General features: G+C 35.2%; 1 protein-coding gene across 3 annotated transcripts; it reads right to left on the bottom strand.

Moving 5' to 3' along the window:
• Positions 1-1,811: 1,811 nt before the first annotated feature.
• Positions 1,812-18,264, bottom strand: LOC137409878 (EF-hand calcium-binding domain-containing protein 11-like). 3 transcript variants are annotated; one of them, XM_068095599.1, is made up of 6 exons: positions 18,166-18,264; positions 16,644-16,761; positions 12,657-12,738; positions 3,362-3,524; positions 3,113-3,203; positions 1,812-2,128 (listed from the first exon to the last, which is right to left on the bottom strand). In XM_068095599.1, the coding sequence occupies exons 3-6, from the start codon at positions 12,729-12,731 to the stop codon at positions 2,056-2,058; spliced, it is 402 nt and encodes a 133-aa protein (XP_067951700.1). In that variant the 5' UTR covers positions 12,732-12,738; positions 16,644-16,761; positions 18,166-18,264; the 3' UTR covers positions 1,812-2,055. The 3 variants fall into 3 exon arrangements, with proteins under 3 accessions (XP_067951700.1, XP_067951698.1, XP_067951699.1); XM_068095597.1 differs by lacking the exon at positions 16,644-16,761 and having other exon boundaries at positions 12,657-12,781; positions 18,166-18,258; XM_068095598.1 differs by lacking the exon at positions 16,644-16,761 and having other exon boundaries at positions 18,166-18,255.
• Between the last annotated feature and the right edge of the window lie 4,643 nt (positions 18,265-22,907).

The following is a 22,907-nucleotide window of genomic DNA, read 5'->3' as shown; positions in this document are numbered from 1 at the left end:
ATATCGAATTATCTGGTGTTGAACGGAGGTTCTACTATTGAATTATACAAAGAGTGTCCGTTGTGTATACTATTAAAATGTAATTTGCAAAAATCAATACAATACGAAGCAGTTTCCTAGCTAATACTCAGTGACAATGTGAGTCACAATTGTGAACAAATAATGAGACGCGAAATGAACTGGATACCTCAGCCATGGTTGCTACCAAAGTGAATAAATGCAGATCCCACCACATCTCAAATTTTAAATTCATTGCAAAATTTCCAGAGTTCTCTAACTTTTCCTCTATACCGCAATAAAGATATATACATGTGTGTATATATATATATATATTTATACATGAGTTTTATTATGCCTAGCATATTCAGGTTTATGATATTTCATGTTATGTAATTGGTTATCAGCGAATCCAAATCATACACTCCAATATATTTGCACAATTCATATATTTGTCTTTGTGATAATTTGGCAAAGAATCAAGATTCAAACATACTGTCAAATCTAAGGAAATTCTATGAGGTGGTAATCAGTGAGAGCAGCATTATCTAATACCGCATTAAAAGATGACAGCTGGTTTAATGTGTTTCTTAATACTGATAAATGCATACAAGCGTTAAATAGCTGTTAGCTATAATACCAAACTAACCCGAAGCAATTGTTTACATTTGTATCTATCACTCTGGTTTGACTTGTGATACACGAATACACGACTTCCAAGTTAATGTCACAATGAATAGATGAATACAATGTGTATTAAATTATGCATACCTGTTGGAGGCTGTCTAGGCCGAACTGTAGACATATGTAATGTGTCACAGAGCGCAGAGCAGAGTGTAACTGATATGTTATTATCTACCGCAGTCCTCGGTGTGCAGATCAATAATATGCTGAGAAGCAATTAAATGCTTTGCAGCCAGTAAGCTAATGCACTGCCGATGTCTGTCTTTAGGTGTTTTAGTCTTTACATCCATGTTTATAACTGTCAGCTTTTAGTTGTTAAAGCTCTGTTGGGTTGACTTCTGCAGCGAGTTTACTCTGTGTTTAGGCTGCCGGAGTTCATTGTAATAAAAAAAATTACACACGTTTTCCTTTTAAACTTGTTTAATTTTGAGGTCTAGTCAAGGAGTAGACAATATCATTGATCATGCAGCATCAACAGCGCAACACAATCCTAGGGGGATATTTATCCATTTGAATTCTGATAAGTGTATGCTATAGAATATTCTAATGCATTGTCAAAACAATATGGAGTTACAGCAGATGAAATAACCTTTAACCAAAATTCTTTTTATCTTTGGCAGCAAATAACAGCCCACTAATTATTTGCCAGGGCATTTTGGAGTTACCTATTCGTTATTTTTTGTAAAAAGAAGCGAGAGGTTAAAACTACTCACAGTAAAGTTTCTTGAGTGAATAATTGACTAAATGTAGCCTCATTTTACAAGGCTGTCCATACTAAAGCTTACACGAGACACTCCATGTCCTTCTGTTAGTCTAATGTTTGTCTAATTGTCTAGGAATAAAGCTTTTGTTTACCAAAACAAGACTTGATCTTTCCATGCAATTATTTGTAATTAATTTTTCATCTCTGTATCTGTTAATACAATAGCAAATTACAGTAATAATCTGCCAATTTATGAGTAAATCTTGTAGCAAATTACAAAGGCTTTACAAGAAAATCTATGAGCAGTTCTTTTCAAGTGAGCCTGAAGTTATTTTTACTTGGGGTCTCGAATAGACATGAGTTTGAGAAAGCAAAAAATACTAATTCGAATATCAAGCAGTATAATTAGCCTTAGGTCCTATGTACCTTTGATTGAATGATTATATTCATTTGTAAAGAAATGTGATCATTCTGAGAAGCTTCCTCGAGTTATTCAAAGAACTCAGCCAACGTAAGCATTGAAAAATGTTTAACAAACCTAATGCTTCACCTGTGAGGTGTTTGTACTGTGTTAGCCTTTACACTTTAAACAGTATGTAGCGGGCAGATGAACAATCTATAATTCTCTTCAAACCTACAGAAAAAAGTGAATTAACCAACTAGAGGCTTCTTCATGGGTCAAACAGCATCATTCTTTCAAACTCCTTGTAGGTCACGCAACCATCGTTATCCTTGTCAACCTGCCTACAACAATAAACCTTGACAGTTAAAAATAGGAATTTCCTTCCCTTATTCTTTGACCATGCATTTTTGCTAGCAATATAACCAGAACACTGAAATAAATTTACTAATAATAGCCTACAATTATACAGCCTGCAGGCGAATTCACCTCATGCTACCGCAATGGAGCTACCCACTCATTTATCAATGAAAGACAATTCCTATCTACAGTTGTAATTCCTCTAACAAAATGTCATTTCAAACTGACACGACTGACTCAACTGCATGTATATTTGACAATTGCTATATGACTATAACAGAGGAATATAAAATTACTTCCAGCTATAACATGTAATACTGTAACTATTTCTGAGCTACCTGAGTGAGTGTACTGTACCACCTAGCTGGAGTATGCGTACTATCTAGCTGGAGCATACACACAATTTAGCAGGAGTGTGTACACCACACAGCTGTAGCATGTATACTACCTAGCTGGAGTATGTATACTACCTAGCTGGAGTATGTACATCATTTAGCTGGAGTATGTATACTACCTAGCTGGAGTATGTATACTACCTAGCTGGAGTATGTACACCACTTAGCTGTAGTATGTACACTACCTAGCTGGAGTATGTATACTACCTAGCTGGAGTATGTACATCATTTAGCTGGAGTATGTATACTACCTAGCTGGAGTATGTATACTACCTAGCTGGAGTATGTATACTACCTAGCTGGAGTATGCACATCATTTAGCTGGAGTATGTATACTACCTAGCTGGAGTATGTATACTACCTAGCTGGAGTATGTACACCACTTAACTGTAGTATGTACACTACCTAGCTGGAGTATGTATACTACCTAGCTGGAGTATGCACATCATTTAGCTGGAGTATGTACACTACGTAGTTGGAGCAATCACAGAACATCACCAAAATCAAATGCTTGCATTTGCACATTTTAACCATTCAATGCAAGGTGAAGATAACTCTAGCAAATCAGCGAACCTGAAAATGTGCCGTATTTGACTCTCACTGAACTTGGGAACTATCGATTTAGCAACCGTTATGAAATCAGCCTTTGATATACATCCTTGTCCTGGGAACAACAGAAACCACAATTAAGGCACTTTTAGGCTGATCAAGAATCCAGTGACACTACTGATATACAAATGAAAAACTAGCAATATTAACGGAAACGAAGTAAAGCGATGTTGCAACATCACTCCAAGCTAAAAGTTTTATAAAGTTAAAAACCTTTTAAATCAAAGGCAAGGAAAGTTGCGCGTATTTCATCGGTGCTGTCAGTAGGGAGCCTGCATTGTCGGCTGATATACTCCAAAAAAGGCTTGACAAGATGTTCTATTGCATCAGATGATTGCCAGTTGGTGTGCTGACTAAGGAACTCACTGATCAGCCGCTGTAACAAAGTATAACATTTGTGATTGTAGCACATTATTGCAGTATTGAGCAGCACGAACAACTCCAAATATGCAATAGTTGCTATGAAGCCTATTTATATACATAATAGTGAAAAGTGAATTCGGGCCGTTTGATAGAATCAATATACCCTACAAACCTTAACTAATGGAACAATGGGAGATCGCATAAGATTGTAAGTGAGCGATAGTGGTAGATTATGTATTTATTCCATTTACTATCCACTAGCGTAAAACAATGACAATAAAAAATTAGCCAGAGGTATCTTTGTAAAGGAGCGTACATTGTATATAAGAGTAAATATCCCAGCGGATAAGGTGAGTTTGGAGAACTGTTGCTTAGCATATTGTGGAGGAATCATATAGTCTAGTAATCTAGTGAGTCAACCTAAGTCATTTTTGTTATGTCCAATTATGATGCTATAGGGTAGAGTCTATTGCAATCAATGGCAAAGGTTGTAGCTTATATTGGTCTCTTAATTCTTTGTGCATTCTGATTATTTTTGATAGGTTTCTGCCGTGAAAATGCTCTATGACAATGAGTCTGTCAATGGCCGTTCCGATTAGCTCTAGCAAGTTAAACTAAATGATGTTTTGACATTCCTGAAAGATGGATGTATAGTGTCCTCGGGTATTATACTATCTGACTCTCCCACTATGGCGTAGTGAACTACTATGTGGATAGGGTATCTGGTATCTTGTGGTGTATTATGGCGTGGTGAACTACTATGTGGATAGGGTATCTGATATCTTGTGATGTATTATGGCGTAGTGAACTACTATGTGAATAGGGTATCTGGTATATTGTGGTGTACTTTGGCGTGGTGAACTACTATGTGGATAGGTTATCTGATATCTTGTGATGTATTATGGCGTAGTGAACTACTATGTGGATAGGGTATCTGGTATATTGTGGTGTACTATGGCGTGGTGAACTACTATGTGGATAGGTTATCTGATATCATTTTAAACTGTTCTGTTCATTTGAGGGAAAGATATGAGAGATTGCTTGGAAATCTGCTCCATTGCACCTCTTTTGTCTCTTGGTTTGATTTTATGTCGAGTCACAATTATTAATCTTGATGCAGCCTTTATGCTGTACTCTATTATTTCCATTTTGTCCTATTTCAAACATTTGGTAAGACAGAGCTCTTCGTATTGTTTATAGGTCAATGTATTCGAGTTATAATTTGATTCCATAGCCTTGTCGTATGAGAAATGATTTTAGCCATATGAAATCCTCAGTTTGCAAGTGTTTCCAATCTACAGGAGACTAATTCAATTTTGGAGTTGCAAGGTGACTTTTTACTGAAATGAACATTGTGTGAATGCCGCAGAGATTTAAAAAGTGTTTAGTTGGCATTATTGTGAAGTAATTTTTCAATGAACCCTTTGAATGAATTTACGATATATTTTTAATAGTCACTGATTTCTGTTCCGCAACTATGTGTTGTAATAAACCTCCCTATACTTTATGTCTGCAACACTTACAATTTCTCACATGCATGACCATACAAATCCATGCAGCAACACATTGGTAGGGATTAAACAGCACCCCAAGCTAAAAAATACAGTAACTAATACAGGAATACAATCAGTGATATGATTGGCTAGCTGCAGACTCCATTGTGCACATCAAGGGGAATCGAGACAGTGGGCCAATTGACCTTATGACCTCCTGTATCCAAACTAAAAAGATGGTCCTAGTCATGGCATACTGGAGTAAGTTGTCACTAGCCAGACTTTTTGTTTTTTAGAATGCATGATTAGTGATATCAGCATACAGTAGTAACTTGCGGTCAGCAGTTGATAAGATCATGCTTTGAAGAGGGGTCTGACTGCGCTAATGAGATAATTTTCTCCAGAATATGTGTACTCTCATTTTACATAACACCTAGCCTTGTATTAAATGTTGTTACTAGTTCTAAAAAATGCAGTAAAATTTACATGGAGGGTAGCGAATTATCATCAGACTTCACCTGCAAAGTGTAAACAATATAATATGTATAAAGCAGAATTTCCATTCATCATAAGTCTTGTTGTAAGCATCCATACTCACACGAAGCATCCATACTCACATGAAGCATCCATACTCAAATGAAGCATCCATACTCTCTATGAAGCATCCCTACTCACATGAAGCATCCATATTCACATGAAGCATCCATACTCAAATGAAACATCCATACTCTCTATGAAGCATCCCTACTCACATGAAGCATCCATATTCACATGAAGCATCCATACTCGCATGAAGCATCCCTACGAACATGAAACACCCCTACGAACATGAAGCATCCATACTCTCCATGAAGCATCCATATTCACATGAAGCATTCATACTCTCATGATGAAGCATCCATATTCACACGAAGCATCCATACTCTCATGAAGCATCCATACTCACATGAAGCATCCAAACTCACATGAAGCATCCAAACTCACATGAAGCATCCATAATCAAATGAAACGTCCATACTCACACGAAGCATCCAAACTCTCATGAAGCATCCATACTATCATGAAGCATCCATATTCACATGAAGCATCCATACCCACACGAAGCATCCATACTCTCATGAAGCATCCATATTCACATGAAGCATCCATACTCTCATGAAGCGTCCATACTCACACAAAGCATCCATACCCACACGAAGAAGCCCTACTCTCATGAAGCATCCATACCCACACGAAGCATCCACACTCACACGAAGCATCCATATTCACACAAAGCAACCATACTCACACGAAGCATCCATACTCACAGGAAGCATCCATACTCACATGAAGCATCCATACTCACACAAAGCATCCATACTCACACGAAGCATCCATACTCACAGGAAGCATCCATATTCACAGGAAGCATGCTACTTGTAGACTCCGACATTCTTGAGATCTATTAATCAGCTTCATCCACATGCTAATAATATTTTTATAATTTGAGCTCCCATCAATATCTACAGTATTATTAAAAACTGGAGTAATATATAATGAATGTTTAAGAATGCATGCATTTTTCTTTATGACCCTTCAATAAATATTTACTACACAAGCGGCTTGTACGATTCCTAATGGTGATCATTTTTTTACTACTGTCAGCCTCATGGCTATAACCATAATTTGTTCTTTATGATTTGGTATATATCATTGTTTAGCGATCCCTGTAAGGCTATGTATTGTCATTAGATGTAATAGTTATTAACAGTGTGATTACGTTTTTCTTTTGTGACAAACTGATATCACTCTTACATAAGCTCAGCTAAGTTCAAACCTTAACTGACAAAGGGTGCAATATAAAAATATGATATTTTAAATGCAAACTTTATTTTTTAAACAATTTGCACAGTTTAAATCACAATTTAATACTTCCTGTCAGAAGACGCCCTTTTCGAGTTAGCTTTAACATTATAACATTATAGCTGTAACAATCTTTTGTTACATGAATTTGTAAGGTTATAGATGAGAGAAATCAATGTCGAGGATATAAGATATAGTGACATTTATTACAACACATTGTGTAAAGACAAAAATATATTACTGTTAAAAAAGATTTTAAAGTCATTCAAAAGATTCATGTTATGGTTTTTCTGAGTACAATATCTTGTAAAAGCTGACAACTCCTAAATTAAATTTGTCTCCTTAAAACTGAAGCCCGTCTATTTTTTCCTATCAAGGAGTTTCAGGCGTTATTATTTTTGAAGCAACTGTCTTGCTGCATGTAGATGCTCTTGTAGATCTCTGGTTTGGTGTTTGCATTCATCTATTACGATGAGAGACACTTCATACTTCGTATAAAATATGCTGCTTCACAAGTGAAGCGATTTTGACTGGCTCAGATAATCTTCATGATCTGGTTTGCAATAAAAGCCCGTTCATGTTGGTCCGGCTGTTTAATATTTATACTTCGCAGTAACCTGCTGTTTTGTAGTCAAGCCTCTCCATCATCAAAATGCTTTGTGTTTGGTAGGGTGTGACATCGGGCTCACAATACCTCGATAACTTGCAGCAGCATGAAATATCTCTAACTGAAATTGCAAGCTCTGGAATACAAAACATAAAGTGCCAAAATAAGTAATGACACAATTGCTGCAGCGGTCGTCTTTTCATCAGAGATGGAGATAGCATCATTCTATGACATGAAATAATCACGGAGTACTATGTGAGTATATAGATGTAGACATGTACAGCTGTTCTCTGTTGTCAATAGAGTCACGCTCACCCGGCTTTAAATGATTTTCCACTCAACTTTTAGAACTATCTATATCTTGGCATGCAGACAGGCCAAACATTTCAGAGTGTCTTATATATTGGATGACTAGGTGAATGCCCGGCGTCGCACAGTTTTTGCATAAAAAATTTACTTTTAATTAACATATAATACACCTACAATTCTAATTCTTAAATGAAAATGTTTGTTTATCTCTGTGTGTGTCCGGCCAATGCATAATTTAAATATTTGAAAACTCAGGGCAGGGCTAAAACAGATGGTTGAAAAACAGTTTTTACTTCTTATGCTACACATTTGTTCAAGATTTAAAATAGCTTATAAACAGTGGCTGGTAATGTAGTTGCCATTGGCTACGTTTCTCTACTCAATATATTTGAGTAACTTAAGCTAGTAACGAGCTAATATTTAAATCTATCTATATAAATCTCAAAGTTTGTCGTTCGTCTGTCCAGCTATAGCGATTAAAAGCTAGGAATGAAAAATGCCGTCGTACTGGATTTGAACTCACGAAGATTGCAACTGCAAGTTTGTGAACACGAGCAGCTAACCACAAAGCTAAGCCGTTCTTACCATTCCAATCGCTCTTACTATATGCTGTATACCAGTTTCGCAATTGCACACGCTAAATTATTAATTAATACAGTGCGCCCTCAGGTCATGATGTCCCTGTTATAAGATTTTTTCGCTTTACTATATGGAACACTATGAAACTATATGTTTTTTTTCGTTTTCTCCCTATGAGGAAGAATCATTTTTTGACTTTTTTTCACCATACGACATCAACAAAAATTTTCTCAAAATTAAAATTTGGCAGTCGTGCCAAAATTATGTCGGCACTCGTACCATAATAATAAAAATGCTGATATGCTATTCGCCGAAGTCCCTCCTACAATGCCTGAAAGAGATATAACAAGTTAACCTGAAAGAGGTTAACAATTGTAATTTTTAAATTTCATATCATGAAAAAAGTGTTTTGTTAAAATAAATTGAAAAAAAAACAAAAACTGTAAATGTGTTTCAATTTTAATGTGAAATAATTAGCAAGTAATGCTAAATAAAGTTTGTTTTGCTATGATTACAATTAAAAATTATTTGGTAAACAAGTATATGATTTTAATTTGTTTCAGTGTAGGCATTGTAAGGCGAAAATATATAGAGTGGTATAGAAACCCATAGTAATTATTTAATGCAATCACTCCTGGTAAAAATCATCAAAATTTTATGTATGTACATATTAAAAATTAGTAACAAAACAATATGTTAATCTTAGTAACTATAGTTACCAACTACTAGTGACTATAGTTACCAACTAGTAGTAACTATAGTTACCAACTACTAGTAACTATAGTTACCAACTATTAGTAACTATAGTTACCAACTACTAGTAACTATAGTTACCAACTACTAGTAACTATAGTTACCAACTACTAGTAACTATAGTTACCAACTATTAGTAACTATAGTTACCAACTACTAGTAACTATAGTTACCAACTACTAGTAACTATAGTTACCAACTACTAGTAACTATAGTTACCAACTACTAGTAACTATAGTTACCTACAGCAACTTCAGTGTATTTAGTGATTATGATCTGCAAGAAAGTGCAACATTACAGTGTAGCATGTGCAGTACGTATTGTGGGGAGTACTTACCTTCGAGACAGACGTATAACATAAACGTTGAATTTAATGTAAATGTATTTAGCTTACTAAACATATATATATATAAAGCTAAGTTTTGTTATGTGTTTTACTAAATTTCAACTTTGTCATAGGCTAAAATTTTACACTCATCTGTTTTTGAATTCATTTTTACTATAACTATAACGGATATCGTTGAACCATTTGACAACCTTTACAGTTTTACTTTTTCTCCTAATTTATTTGAACTGGACAAAATACTTTTCTCATAATATGAAGTTTGAAAGTTAGAATGGTAACTGTTGTTAAATGTTATAAATTCTTTGTATAAAGACTTTTTTATTAGTCGAGTAATGTCGGGCATTCAGCAGTATATATATGAATCTCAGTGTTTGTGTGTCTTTCGTGTGTACGGTTATAGAAATTACAATCTATCAGCGAAAAATGCTCTGAATTCGAACTCAGAACCTCGAGGTCTGCAGAAAGGTGTGCTAAACCACTAAACCAAGCGGCTACATTGCAATTCAATGTAATAATTGTGGTCATATTTATTACATTGGTTAAAATAGAGATGCACTTGGGATGACTTGGGACATAGGGAGCACTTGGGAAAATACTATTGGGTATTATTAGCACACTTTAAGAACATGATTGTGTAAGAGATCATTACTGGCATAAGAGATCATAAGCTGGCTTCAGACACAGGTCTTATTATAGTAAAGATTTAGAGCTTAAGTTACTAGCTTAAGTTACTAAAAACCATTGGGTAATTATGACTGTAACTCGATGGGTTGAACCAAGAGATTGTATACCTGGAGCCAAAGAAGTTCTTTTCAGAATTTGTGTAAAGGGAAGGCGTTGGTAGCTTAAAATTATGTAGCTTCATTCCTTTCAATGAGTTCAAGTGGGGAGTCCCAAGTTTGATTAAGTTGGAAGTTGCCAAGAGTCCAGTATGTGGCAACAGCAAACATTTCAGTGTGCTGTGCTACTTGCTCATTCACATGAAGCAGCCCACATGATGAGTATAAATTATTAGATGATTATCTCTTTTTGTATGTAGAACGAATGGTCTGAAATTGACTATCAGAAGATGTTCTGCGGTTGAACGCCAGAAGATGATGTAAATGGTTTATTTTCAACTTCATGTTTGCTCATTCTTCAAGCTGGCTAGTTACTAGGCACTTTCAATGTCTTCAAGCACTGGGATATACATGTAAGTGTCTTCAAGCACTGGGATATACATGTAAATGCCTTGAAGCACTGGGATATACATGTAAGTGCCTTGAAGCACTGGGATATACATGTAAGTGCCTTAAAGCACTGGGATATACATGTCAATGTCTTCAAGCACTGGGATATACATGTCAATGTCTTCAAGCACTGGGATATACATGTAAGTGCCTTAAAGCACTGGGATATACATGTAAGTGTCTTCAAGCACTGGGATATACATGTCAATGTCTTCAAGCACTGGGATATACATGTAAGTGCCTTAAAGCACTGGGATATACATGTAAGTGTCTTCAAGCACTGGGATATACATGTAAGTGCCTTAAAGCACTGGGATATACATGTAAGTGTCTTCAAGCACTGGGATATACATGTAAGTGTCTTCAAGCACTGGGATATACATGTAAGTGCCTTGAAGCACTGGGATATACATGTAAGTGCCTTAAAACACTGGGATAGACATGTAAGTGCCTTCAAGCAATGGGATATACATGTCAATGTCTTCAAACACTGGGATATACATGTAAGTGCCTTAAATCACTGGGATATAAGTGGTTTGAAGTTTTACTAGAATTAAGTTGGCAGGATAGATTTTGAGCTTTCACTGAGGAGCAGAGTAATGTATGACTCTAGTATCAACATCCATGTGACTGGATGATTAGGAGGAAGTAGCTCAAAAATAAATCCTTCATGATGTGAGTTTCTTAGTCGATGAGACTGGGTATAAAGCAGGCAATTTAGATTACTTTCAGTAGCTGGCCCACGGAAGTGTAGATGTCTATTAGCAAAGGTGAATCTTCTTTTATTAGTTTGTGTGAGTGTTTTTCTGAGAATGGTACTTTTGTTATAAGTTTTTCCCCATTTAAAGCTCGGCTCTACTCGTCTGTCTATTGGCTGTTTGACAAATTCCCAGAATTTTCTAAAAAATCGTTTACATCCATCAAACGATGGCACCTGTAGGTTGATCTGTGACCTGCGCTTCTTAGCTTTTAGTTAGCTTGCAAACGCATTGGAGTATGGAGAATTCCTTTGCGAGTTCATCATCTAGCTGCGAGTCTGTTCATATTAAATTATACCACCATTGCTACCTGTGAAGGGAAATTAACTGAGTTCGCAGTGGTGGTAGATTATGGTTCTTCCAATACACCACAGCAGTATGAGATTAACAATAAAATATTTTTAAAAAATCATTAAAGGGTCATCTTCAGTGCCCATCCTAATCGGATATGATATGTACTTTAGAGTTGGGTGTTGTCTAAGCTGCCAGCAGTCATACAGCTCCCATTTCTTGTGGCATTCTGCCAGTTGTTAGGTAGCATCTTCTGCTTGTTCATCATAAACCTTTTTACGGTAGCCGAGTCATAGCCATGACTGTGTTGATGAAACCAGAAAAGCCCAATTGTTTGGCCAATGATAAAGTATGGGTTGAAACAGAGGCTGGCGCTGCAATTTGTATGTTTTCTATTCACCTCTCCATTCCGATTAGCTAATTCAACTGCTGTTCTGTTGGATCTGGTGAGTTAGTCAACCTTCTCATTTTCAGTATTTAAATACTTGAATTTGAATGAATGTGTTCTCTCAAGATAAATAAACTAAAGAGAGACATACTAAAGTGTTGACATTGCAGTTCTTTTGAACTTTCACCAAATGGTCAGTACTGTTTTGCATTGCAATGATTTCTTATAAAATAAACATGAAAAAAACCCAGAGCTTTATAACTAGGCATATCCATATTTCGCAGAAAAGCTGCGCACAAGCAAATAACTCTTTTTATGTTTTGTAATTGATTATGCTGTCTTACAGTGACCGAAATTTGCACTATACCCAAAAGGACTGAGCTAATAGATACAAAATTTAGTATTATAGTGAGTAAGTGGAAAGCAAATAGAACACATAAGGCAGTGATGATTTATTGACCTATCAACTGATGATCCTACAAACAGCACACCAAAGCCTACATATCTCGACAACACAAAATTATACATATACCGATGAACATAGTGTTACCTTGGAAGGTTTGTAGCCAAACTTAGATATAGCAGCACACTTTAGTGTAACACTGACTGAATCAGCTACATCCATTCTTGCTCTGAAATAGAACTTTAACTTGTAGCCAGCACTTGAAGAAGTCTCTACAAGTAATAAGACATATAATAGCACATATATAATAACACATATATAATAACACATATATAATAACACATATATAATAATATATATATATGATAACATATAGTAAAGCAATATACAGTCGGCCTTAATATATTCACTTAAGCAAGAACATTGAGTCACAACAAGTCAAAATGCTGTAGTACAGCAAAATTTTATAAAATAATTAAATAATATTCAAGCTGGGATTTATTCATGACTCCAGTGCCACACTATTGTTTGATTAAACGATGGCACAAAATATGATAGGTCCCACAATTTGCTGCTCAAATCTTTGGGCCCAAAGAATACTCGAAAGAAAGAGTACAAACTAAAATTCCAAAACTAGTATTCAGATTTGACAACAAACTACTGAATTTCGAGATTTTAAATTATAGGATATATTTAAACAACAAAGAATTTACATAGCTGATGAAAAAATAAAAGAATGGTACATCACCTACAGAAGGGTATATACATGGATATACATACATATATATAAATATAATTACAACTGGAATTCTATTATATTATAAAATAATACAGTAAAGTAATACTAAAATAAAAGAGCTCTACAAGAAATTGGAGCAAATAGTAATAGTTATGTAAAACAGTTGCACTTAACTTTCAGCTACTGGCAGTTTCATGACTTCTTCTGTCAATCTACAGAAAAAAACATGTCATGCCTGAAGATTGACAGAAGAAGTCATGAAACTGCCAGTAGCTAAAAGTTAAGTGCAACTATTTTACATAACTATTAATATATATAAATATATGTATATAAGCATTGTATATATATACATAACTTTAAGATAGTTCTACGATCATTCAGGGTTTTTTCCAGTGACTACTTATTTTATAAGCCAGAGACAAATTATAGTGCGAATCCATTTTAGTGAGCACCGTTTTATTTATTATTTATACGTGTATACATAAATATTGCTCCCAAGGCTTGCTTCAGTTGACCGCTCTGATGGGTTACACTATTTCCATGGCATTATGCTGAGCACTCCGTCTTATAGCTTCCGTCCTCTATAATGGCTCTATGCAAGTTTTTAAAATGCTGGCTACACACAGACATAGAGACCTTAGTGCTGCTCTGGGTACTGGCAACACAAACCCTGCTGACCAGATTGTTCAGTCAGGTCAAATGCAGGACGATTATCATTGATAACTGTGGCGCTAAGTATTGTAGAACCAGTATTGATTGCAAAGTTATTTGGGTATCTTATCTATCTTTGAGTGAGTTGAACAACATTGAATCCTGAGAATTGAAGCAAAATAAGAAGAAATACTGTCCAAACCCATTTAAGATGCTGCTGGCATTTTCTTAGAGCCTTTACATATATGATTATTTGCCCTAAATTTTTCAACTAACCAACTAAGTCTTGTGGAGTGAGTTAAGTTTAGGTAGTTTTATTGATGTTTGCTTCATCTGTATTTTCCTTAGTTAATTTCTTTTTGACATGATAATATAGAAGATAAAAAACATGTCATTACAACAAGAAGTCATATCGAAACTATGATAATACCTGTATTTGAACGCCACCTTTATTTGAACGCCAGTTCTATTTCAGCACCACTAGTGGAGAAGGGTTGAAAAATAGAGCGTCACCCTTTAATTGAACGCCACTTCTATTTGAAGGCCACTTCTATTTGACCGATACTATTTAACATTCTTGATTTTTTTAAACTCGTAATAGCAAGTGACCAGTTGAAAAGTGCCCCCAAAACAGTACTAATAATGACTCAATTACATCAATAATAATTAAATCGTTCAATGTCTCTGTTCATATGGAAGTCTGTTTTCCAACTCCAAGTCTTTAGGTAGGTATTTCTGTTGTGTTGCAATCATGCATCACAACAGAAATAATTAGTAATTGTATTAGGTTAATAGTAGTTCCTTGTTTAACAGGCTCTCGATACTTCGATTTATGTAGGAAAAAGTTTTCGCATTTGTGATAGAAAATGTGCTAGTACAAATTTTGAGGCTAACATTTTGATTCAATGCGGTTTCTTTTTATTCGCGCTAGAAGTTTCTGTTCAAATGGTAGCGGTTTAAAAGTTTTGTTCAGCTAAAAATTGTTTGAACGCTAATATCAACTAGCTCAGCTGTGCAAAAGAGGAGTTGAGGTCAGAAGACAATGTGGAAGGTATTGAACAGCGAGAAGAATATGAAATGGTTTCAAATGAAGGAAACGACCAAAACGCAACTGGCCAAGCAAACGATACTAATATTTTTGTTTTAAAGATTTTAATTTTGTTTTAAAATGTTAATTTTTGTTGCTGCATGTATGATAATTATGGTTTGTTTATGCCCCTTGTTCTTGAATTTATATTTGTAGCATTTGATAGATTATTATTATTATAAAACTTATAAATTTGCATATTTTAAAGCAAATTATTTGATAGCATGATTGCGGTAACTTCAACTCAGTTTACGATGGATCGACACGCTACACTCTTGTTCTATTGCACATAAAAAGTCAGTTTTGGCTGCGAACTGTAACAAACATATCGATGAGTGCAATGAGCTTTTATGCAACCGTATTAAATATAGTTATAAAATAAAAATATAGGCCTACCTTCAAACTTAAAATGAAATAAAAAACTTGAAAGCTCCAATAAATGTCAACGCAGGCTATAAGATTATCATTGGTTAATTGCAAGCAATAGATATCAACTGGTAGAAACATGTATCAGCTTCCTCATGCATATTTATTTTAAAAGATTATATGACGAGTTCGAGGTAAGTTAGCAAATTTCCTGCCTCCAAAAGGGTTAATGTGAAGATATTAGCATGGGCAAAAGCGCTAGATTTAGCAGCTCCAGAAACAAATATGCTGAAGAACAATGGTTACGCCGAAAAAATGCTCAGTACTTAAAAATTAATAGAGTAAACAAATATTTTATTTTTGATATTAGGATTGAAGTTGTGGCTGTTAGCGAGAAAAAGGCTGACAGATAAGACGCCCAGTTAGAAAAGCCATCAACTGTTTTATCGGCAATCCATGGTCACGACTTAGGTATTTGGGAAGGCTAGTGTCCAACTAAAAATAGTTACAGATGCTTTAACGCTTGAGTGTAAGTTTCATAAAATCAACCTAGTATGAAAATAACCTAGCTGAGGCTGCTGAATCGTTTGGCTGTGGCTAGCACATTACACAACAGAAATGTTTTATCCTGTTTGGAGTTCAAAAAGGTTTTTGAAAGTTCAAGTAATACACTAGAATTGTTCAAAATAGAATTAAAAGGGGTTGAGCCAGTTAGATCCTCTTTGTTCAGGCCAGTTGCTGTTGGGTGAAGTTGACATGATTCAGATGCCACCAAATTTCACAACATGCCAACTATGTCCATTGGAGAGATAAAATATGGCGGAAGTAAAGAAAATGGACTGGAAAAACTGATAAAGTGATGAACATAGGCAGTAAAGTCACAGAAAGGTATAGAAAAAAGGCAGTAAAGAGACAGCAGTAGAAAAAGTGGAGGTCAAGGAGTCATGGAGAGAGGTAAAAATAAGACTAAAAAGTCTATGGAAGGTAAGTTTGAGTGAATAGTTTGTAAAGTCTGTGACAGTAAATTATCCTGGCAATTCATGAAGTGTAGACAAATTGGTCACTGAAGTAGGGACTGCAAAGTACCATGTTGTATGTTGTTTTTGTTGTGGTCGAGTTTGACATGCAGTTAACAGTCATTACAAAAACCTAAAATACGTAGTAAATACAGAGTTCGGTAAGAGGAAAGGTGAGACTGCAGATCTAAACAACATGAAAAGGTTAGGTCCACAGACACTGATGGTAAGAAAAATTTAATTTTGAAAGGGATAAAAGGAAGTCCCATCCAAACCTTAAAAGTGATGTATCAGTTTCAACTGTGACAGGCTTTTAGGACCACAGTAGATTAGCTCCGTAGCAGTAGCAATAGAATCCCTGACATTCTTGAAATCTTGGTGCAGTTCATCGGTCTATACAAAATGGACAGTTATTTGACGGCCTCGCATCAATGTGTTTTCTTTTATAAGTTAGGTAAGTCCGGTGACATAACTAAAACACTGCCCAGAAAGCTCTGTTGGAGCAGCCATGTTAATGATAGATTGCACCTTACAAAGGCATAGACTGATACTTTGAAGAGAGATCCCTCGTCCAAGAGCTTTATCAACCGTTTAAGCAGATGGATATCACGATGTTCTTCAGTTGAGCCTTGAACTTTTATCACATCAGCATCACAAGAGAATGTTCCTGGTATGCCTTCGAGCACAATCCATGTGCTTACAGAAAATTTCAGATGACGCTGAAGGTCTAAATGGTAGCCGAACAAAACAGTATTTACTGAAGGGTGTATTGAAAGGTTGAAACTGTGAGAAACTGGCTCTTTTTGGTTGGTAGGTTTTGTCCAGTAGCCTGATTTTGCAGCAAGCATTGGAAAATGCTGCTCATTCCTGAAACTATGTTGTGCATCTTTCCATGATGTTTAGTGCACTTTTCCGATAAGGTATGTAAAAATTCGCTAGATCTACACATAATCTGAAGGTTCCATTTTTCTTGACAACAGTGGTGAGGTTGTGAGCCCACCTTGCGGTTTCAAGACAAGGTCTGCTGACTTCTTCCCATTCAATTTATCTAGTTCTTTTTTAGATGAGGTAATATACTCTTTTACATTGCTCTTACAGGAAGTCGTATTGGTTTAGTATCTGCTGAAAGATTTAGGGACAATTCACCGTCAACTCATCCAACTTTTCCATCAAGCGTTGTAGGAAAACATTGTAAGGTTTTTTAGCGCATCTCCTGTTCTCTTTCCCAAAGGTATATGTCTTCACCCTTTTTTCTGGAGTTTAGAATGATCAACTTCTAATTCATCCATTATGCAAACAACGTTAAGGTTATTTGGCTCAGCAGTAACTTTTAAGTTTTAATAACTTTTTAATAAGTTAAACAATGGGTACTACATACGTAGTATTCATTGTTTAACTCATAACTGTTAAGTAACTGATATAACTGGTATAACAGTTATAACTGGTACTTACTAGTTATAACTTGTAATGACTTACCAGTTATAACTTGTAAGTACAGGTACTTACCAGTTCTAACTGGTACGTATAGCTGATAACTTATAACGGGTACTACGTACGTAGTACTAGTGTTTCTAATATTTTGGTAAATTGTTGAAAATTAGACCTACTTGCATGACACCAATGATATACAGCCCCCCTTGGGGGGCTGTATATCATTGATGACACGTAACCAAAAGAATGAGCAACCATAGCACAGTTTTGTAATAGCTATGATGACAATTTTAATAACTCTTTTCGTCGATCTAATGAATAGATTATCAATAACTATATTTTGCCAAAATCGCTTGACTAGCTTACATTATGTTAGAGATTATATAGATTATATATATTATGCTTGTTGCTGATCTCTACGAAGTTACGAAGTGAAAGCGCGTCGACCGTCTTTTTGAACCACGGACATATCAACAAAACTTTACCTTATAGTGACCTTACCGCAGTATCGCGTTAAACTGAAACCACCAGATTGGCACGCTAAAACGAATTAAGGCATAAAACTAAAGTCCGAAGACTCAATGATTCAATTTCGTAAATATTTTTTCTCGTCAGTTAGCAAAAGATTAAAATTAGCTAGTCACACCACTTACTTTATTCTAGTGCGCACTAAAGAGAAAACTGCGACTGATTGTGCAGTGATTATAACGCCCATCTGTTAAAAAAACATAATGTTCATATAATTTTGTTATGTGCGGTTGTGGAGAAATTATGTTATGCATAACTAATCCCAATTCACGCACAACATCAGTGTTGAATTCGCTTGTCATATTATTCTAGTTTGACTATGTTTAGTTTGTGCACTTTTGCTTAGCTTTGGGAACAAATTTAATTATTACCGGTTCAGGTACAGTGAAGAGAAGGTGTTAAGCTATTGTAAGCAATACTAATATCTACTAGTCAAAGTTCTTTATGCAATACATAGACCTATTAACTATACTAATAGTATAGTTAATAGGTCTATGATTCTATAAGTCAAACAATGAAATACACAACTAACAAAATTCTAAAACAATAATATTAATGACAAACAATTAGAAGAGCTAATAAAAATTACATCCTTACTTGAACAGTCGTCTATGCTTGTTAATCAGTCCTGTACAGCTGTGAGTTTTGACAGTCAAACGAGAGTCGTGAGAGGCCATATGTAGAGAGTGTCAGCAGTTGAGATAGTGGTGTAGAAGAGGCTCAGCTGATGAAGGAGAGGAAGGCTCCACTGGTAGAGAAGAGAGGCTCCTCAGCAGGCAGATGGGAAAGCGTCCAAGGAGACCCTCGGGAAGAGAGCAAGAGTCAGAGCTCAAGCTAGAGCCTGAGATAGAGATGGGGATAGAGATCTTGAGTCATTGGAGCTGTTCTCTTTTATAGATGTCTGACATGTGGGATGGATAGCCTGTGGGTGTAGGTTGAGTGTTAAATAAGGTTCAATGCTTTTTGTCAGGCGTGTGAAGATATCTTGTTTGTGTAAGTCTTCAGCTGGTGCATGTGATGTTGACATGTAGGGTGGAGCTCGTGACTTACTCCTGGTGTCTAGGTCATGTTTGACAGGAGTGGCAGATCTGTATGTGACTCATTTGACTCGTCTCTAATGTTTCTCTGGTAGCTTTTTGATGATGGTGGTTGGTAGGTTTAATTGCTTCGACTTCCCTTTGGCATATTCTCCATCTGGTGTTGACGCAATTTCTATGATTGATTTCTTCCAAATTTGAAGTTTCTAATTTGCTTTTGACATTTGGTAATTATTGAATCTTAATGTCTTTGGGTGTCTTGCTGCTTGTACGTATTATATGCTTATCCTGTGGTCTGGCTACATTCCCTGTTGGTATCTTGTTTTCGCAGTATCTCCATTCAACACTTTGCAACAGATTCGCTGCAAAAGTATTCTGCTTACAAATAGATTATTAAAACTTTCAACTAAGACTGTAGAGTAAAATGTTATTGATTCCTGGATATCGAAAAGTTTTAAAATATGCTTCTGCGTTTCTGAATTAGTCAATAATGAGGAAGAACACACTTTGTCACACTTAGTGCAGAGAGAGTGCGGCATATGTTTAACAATGTGCTATTACCTCGTAGTTGTCTTCACACTAGATCACTTAATGTAGAAGTGGTGTGCCTCATATGATTTAATTTATTTTGTCAGTGGTTTTCAATTTTCGAGTAATTGAGTTTAATGTTAGTCAGTAGTGCAAGCTTAACTTGCTATATAAGTTTATAGTGCTTTAGCTAAGTGGTTATTTGTAGGATTTTTAATGTCTCTTATGGTTCTAGGTAGAAAGCTGTTAAAGTATTCACTTTTAGTAGCATTTACGGATGATGATCGTCCTTTGCTGTTTGCTAGAGTTTGAGTGTAAGGTTCGGATTGGTTAATAAGTTGGTCGTATGAACTGTTCAGTGCTGAATGCTTATCCTCTTCACTAAGTATCCTCACTATGACACAATTGGCTCAGCAATATCGCTGATTATGTTAAGCTGTCAGCTGGGCAGCGCCTCATTTTGTATATGGTTCTTGGTAAAAAGCTATGGTGGTAGCACCTGTTGATAACCTGTCAGTTAGCTTATTTGGGTTATGTGCAATCACTAGCTGTGCTTGTAAGATTGTTTGTTTTAGCTCTTTATAATGTAAGGTCCACTCAACATACAGGAGTACAGTACTGTAAACAGAAAATAAATAATATTACAAGCACTGCTAGTGATTGCACATAACCCAAGTAAGCTAACAGACAGATTATCAACATCCCTTTTGCTTAACTTGAAAGTCAGTGTTTTTCGGGCCAAACAAAGACAACAAAAAAATATTGAGTATAAGATTGTACAAATGGTATAAAGGTTCCAACAAGCTCAACCAGAGTTAAAGTGCACATAGGCATACAGTAGTTATCTACTTGTACAACACAAAGTTTTCAAACTTGGTCGGAGTTTTCGGCTGTCTACATCGTCTCCATGTAGGTCTGGGAGAACTCTCATTTGCAGTACCCTTTGTATTGTCACTGGTAACTGGTACGTTGGCCATATCATGATCAGAAAGAACATCTTCAGTTCTGAAATTGGCGGCATAAATGGCTGGGTCGAGATCCAAGATAGGACGGTTCACAGCAGCTGCATTGTACTGATTGATGGTTGCAGAGCTTAAATCAGCTTCTTGATTGAGTCGGAGATCTACACGATTACGCCTCACTTTTTGGTCTGTTTGCTTATTGGCAACCATGTATGAGCGATCGGATAGTTGTTCAATGACTTTTCCTTGCTGCCATTTTGTCTTCTTTGATTGAACATCTCTAAGGAGAACTGGACATCCAATGTTCTGAGGTAAATCTTTTGCGGTTTTGTTGTAAGAGCGTTGGGTAGCCTTTTTTCGCTTGAGTTTTTGATCTAGAACACCAACCTTCCGAGAGCAGTTTCTTGTCAGCAATATTGATCGCGTAACATCTCCAAGAATTCTCTAAGCGGGAGATGTGGTCATACCCACTGTGAGAGTGTTTCGGTACTCCAGGAGTGCTAAGTATGTTAAGTTATGTGCTAAGTTTGCTTTAGCTTTTAATAATGTAAGCGCAACAAACTATCATAAACAAACAGCACCTTGAGTTTGTTGAAGTTGTAGTAATTGTATTATCATCTACTATCTCATCATAGGCTGACAACGGCGCACTGCTTGTGGTCATGTTGGATTAACTTAGGGGTAACTTAGTAGTTGTAACCATAGTTGTATACTACAATTATCACATATTTTTGTGCATCAAAATGATAATCAAAGAACAATTCAAGTGAAAAATAATACTAGCGCTGCTTTATATTTGAATGAATCCATCATAGGTGATGTGTTAGCTTTTTACATGTTTACAACATTTATTATACAACAGTTAAATGTAAACTGGACTAGAATGATTTGTTAGATATAATGCTACCATACACATTACACATGATACATTATTTTCCTTCTGAAGAGTATGTTAAGTGTATAAATTATATGCTATTATTTTATGTCATGGTATATTGCACATTACTATTTATATTACAGCATGGCTATATTATAGCATAGCATTATAATTGTAATAAAGTAAATAAACCACTTTGACCAGTACAATATAACGAATGTGAGCTACTAAAATGCATAAAAATTGTTTGTAAGTAAAATCACAAGTGTCTTAATAGTAATCAAGTTTTTGCATTGCCAATAATAACCTTCAACATTAAAGTCAATAATAACCTTCAACATTAAAGTCAATAATAACCTTCAACATTAAAGTCAATAATAACCTTCAACATTAAAGTCAATAATAACCTTCAACATTAAAGTCAATAATAACCTTCAACATTAAAGTCAATAATAACCTTCAACATTAAAGTCAATAATAACCTTCAACATTAAAGTCAATAATAACCTTCAACATTAAAGTCAATAATAACCTTCAACATTAAAGTCAATAATAACCTTCAACATTAAAGTCAATAATAACCTTCAACATTAAAGTCAATAATAACCTTCAACATTAAAGTCAATAATAACCTTCAACATTAAAGTCAATAATAACCTTCAACATTAAAGTCAATAATAACCTTCAACATTAAAGTCAATAATAACCTTCAACATTAAAGTCAATAATAACCTTCAACATTAAAGTCAATAATAACCTTCAACATTAAAGTCAATAATAACCTTCAACATTAAAGTCAATAATAACCTTCAACATTAAAGTCAATAATAACCTTCAACATTAAAGTCAATAATAACCTTCAACATTAAAGTCAATAATAACCTTCAACATTAAAGTCAATAATAACCTTCAACATTAAAGTCAATAATAACCTTCAACATTAAAGTCAATAATAACCTTCAACATTAAAGTCAATAATAACCTTCAACATTAAAGTCAATAATAACCTTCAACATTAAAGTCAATAATAACCTTCAACATTAAAGTCAATAATAACCTTAAACATTAAAGTCAATAATAAGCTTCAACATTAAAGTCAATAATAACCTTCAACATTAAAGTCAATAATAACCTTCAACATTAAAGTCAATAATAACCTTCAACATTAAAGTCAAT

The sequence above is a fragment of the Watersipora subatra genome, chromosome 1 (assembly GCF_963576615.1).
Source record: "Watersipora subatra chromosome 1, tzWatSuba1.1, whole genome shotgun sequence".
In the NCBI taxonomy this organism is placed as follows: Eukaryota; Metazoa; Bryozoa; class Gymnolaemata; order Cheilostomatida; family Watersiporidae; genus Watersipora; species Watersipora subatra.
Note: the sequence above shows the minus strand (reverse complement) of the source record. Positions and strands in the feature narration are given on the sequence as shown.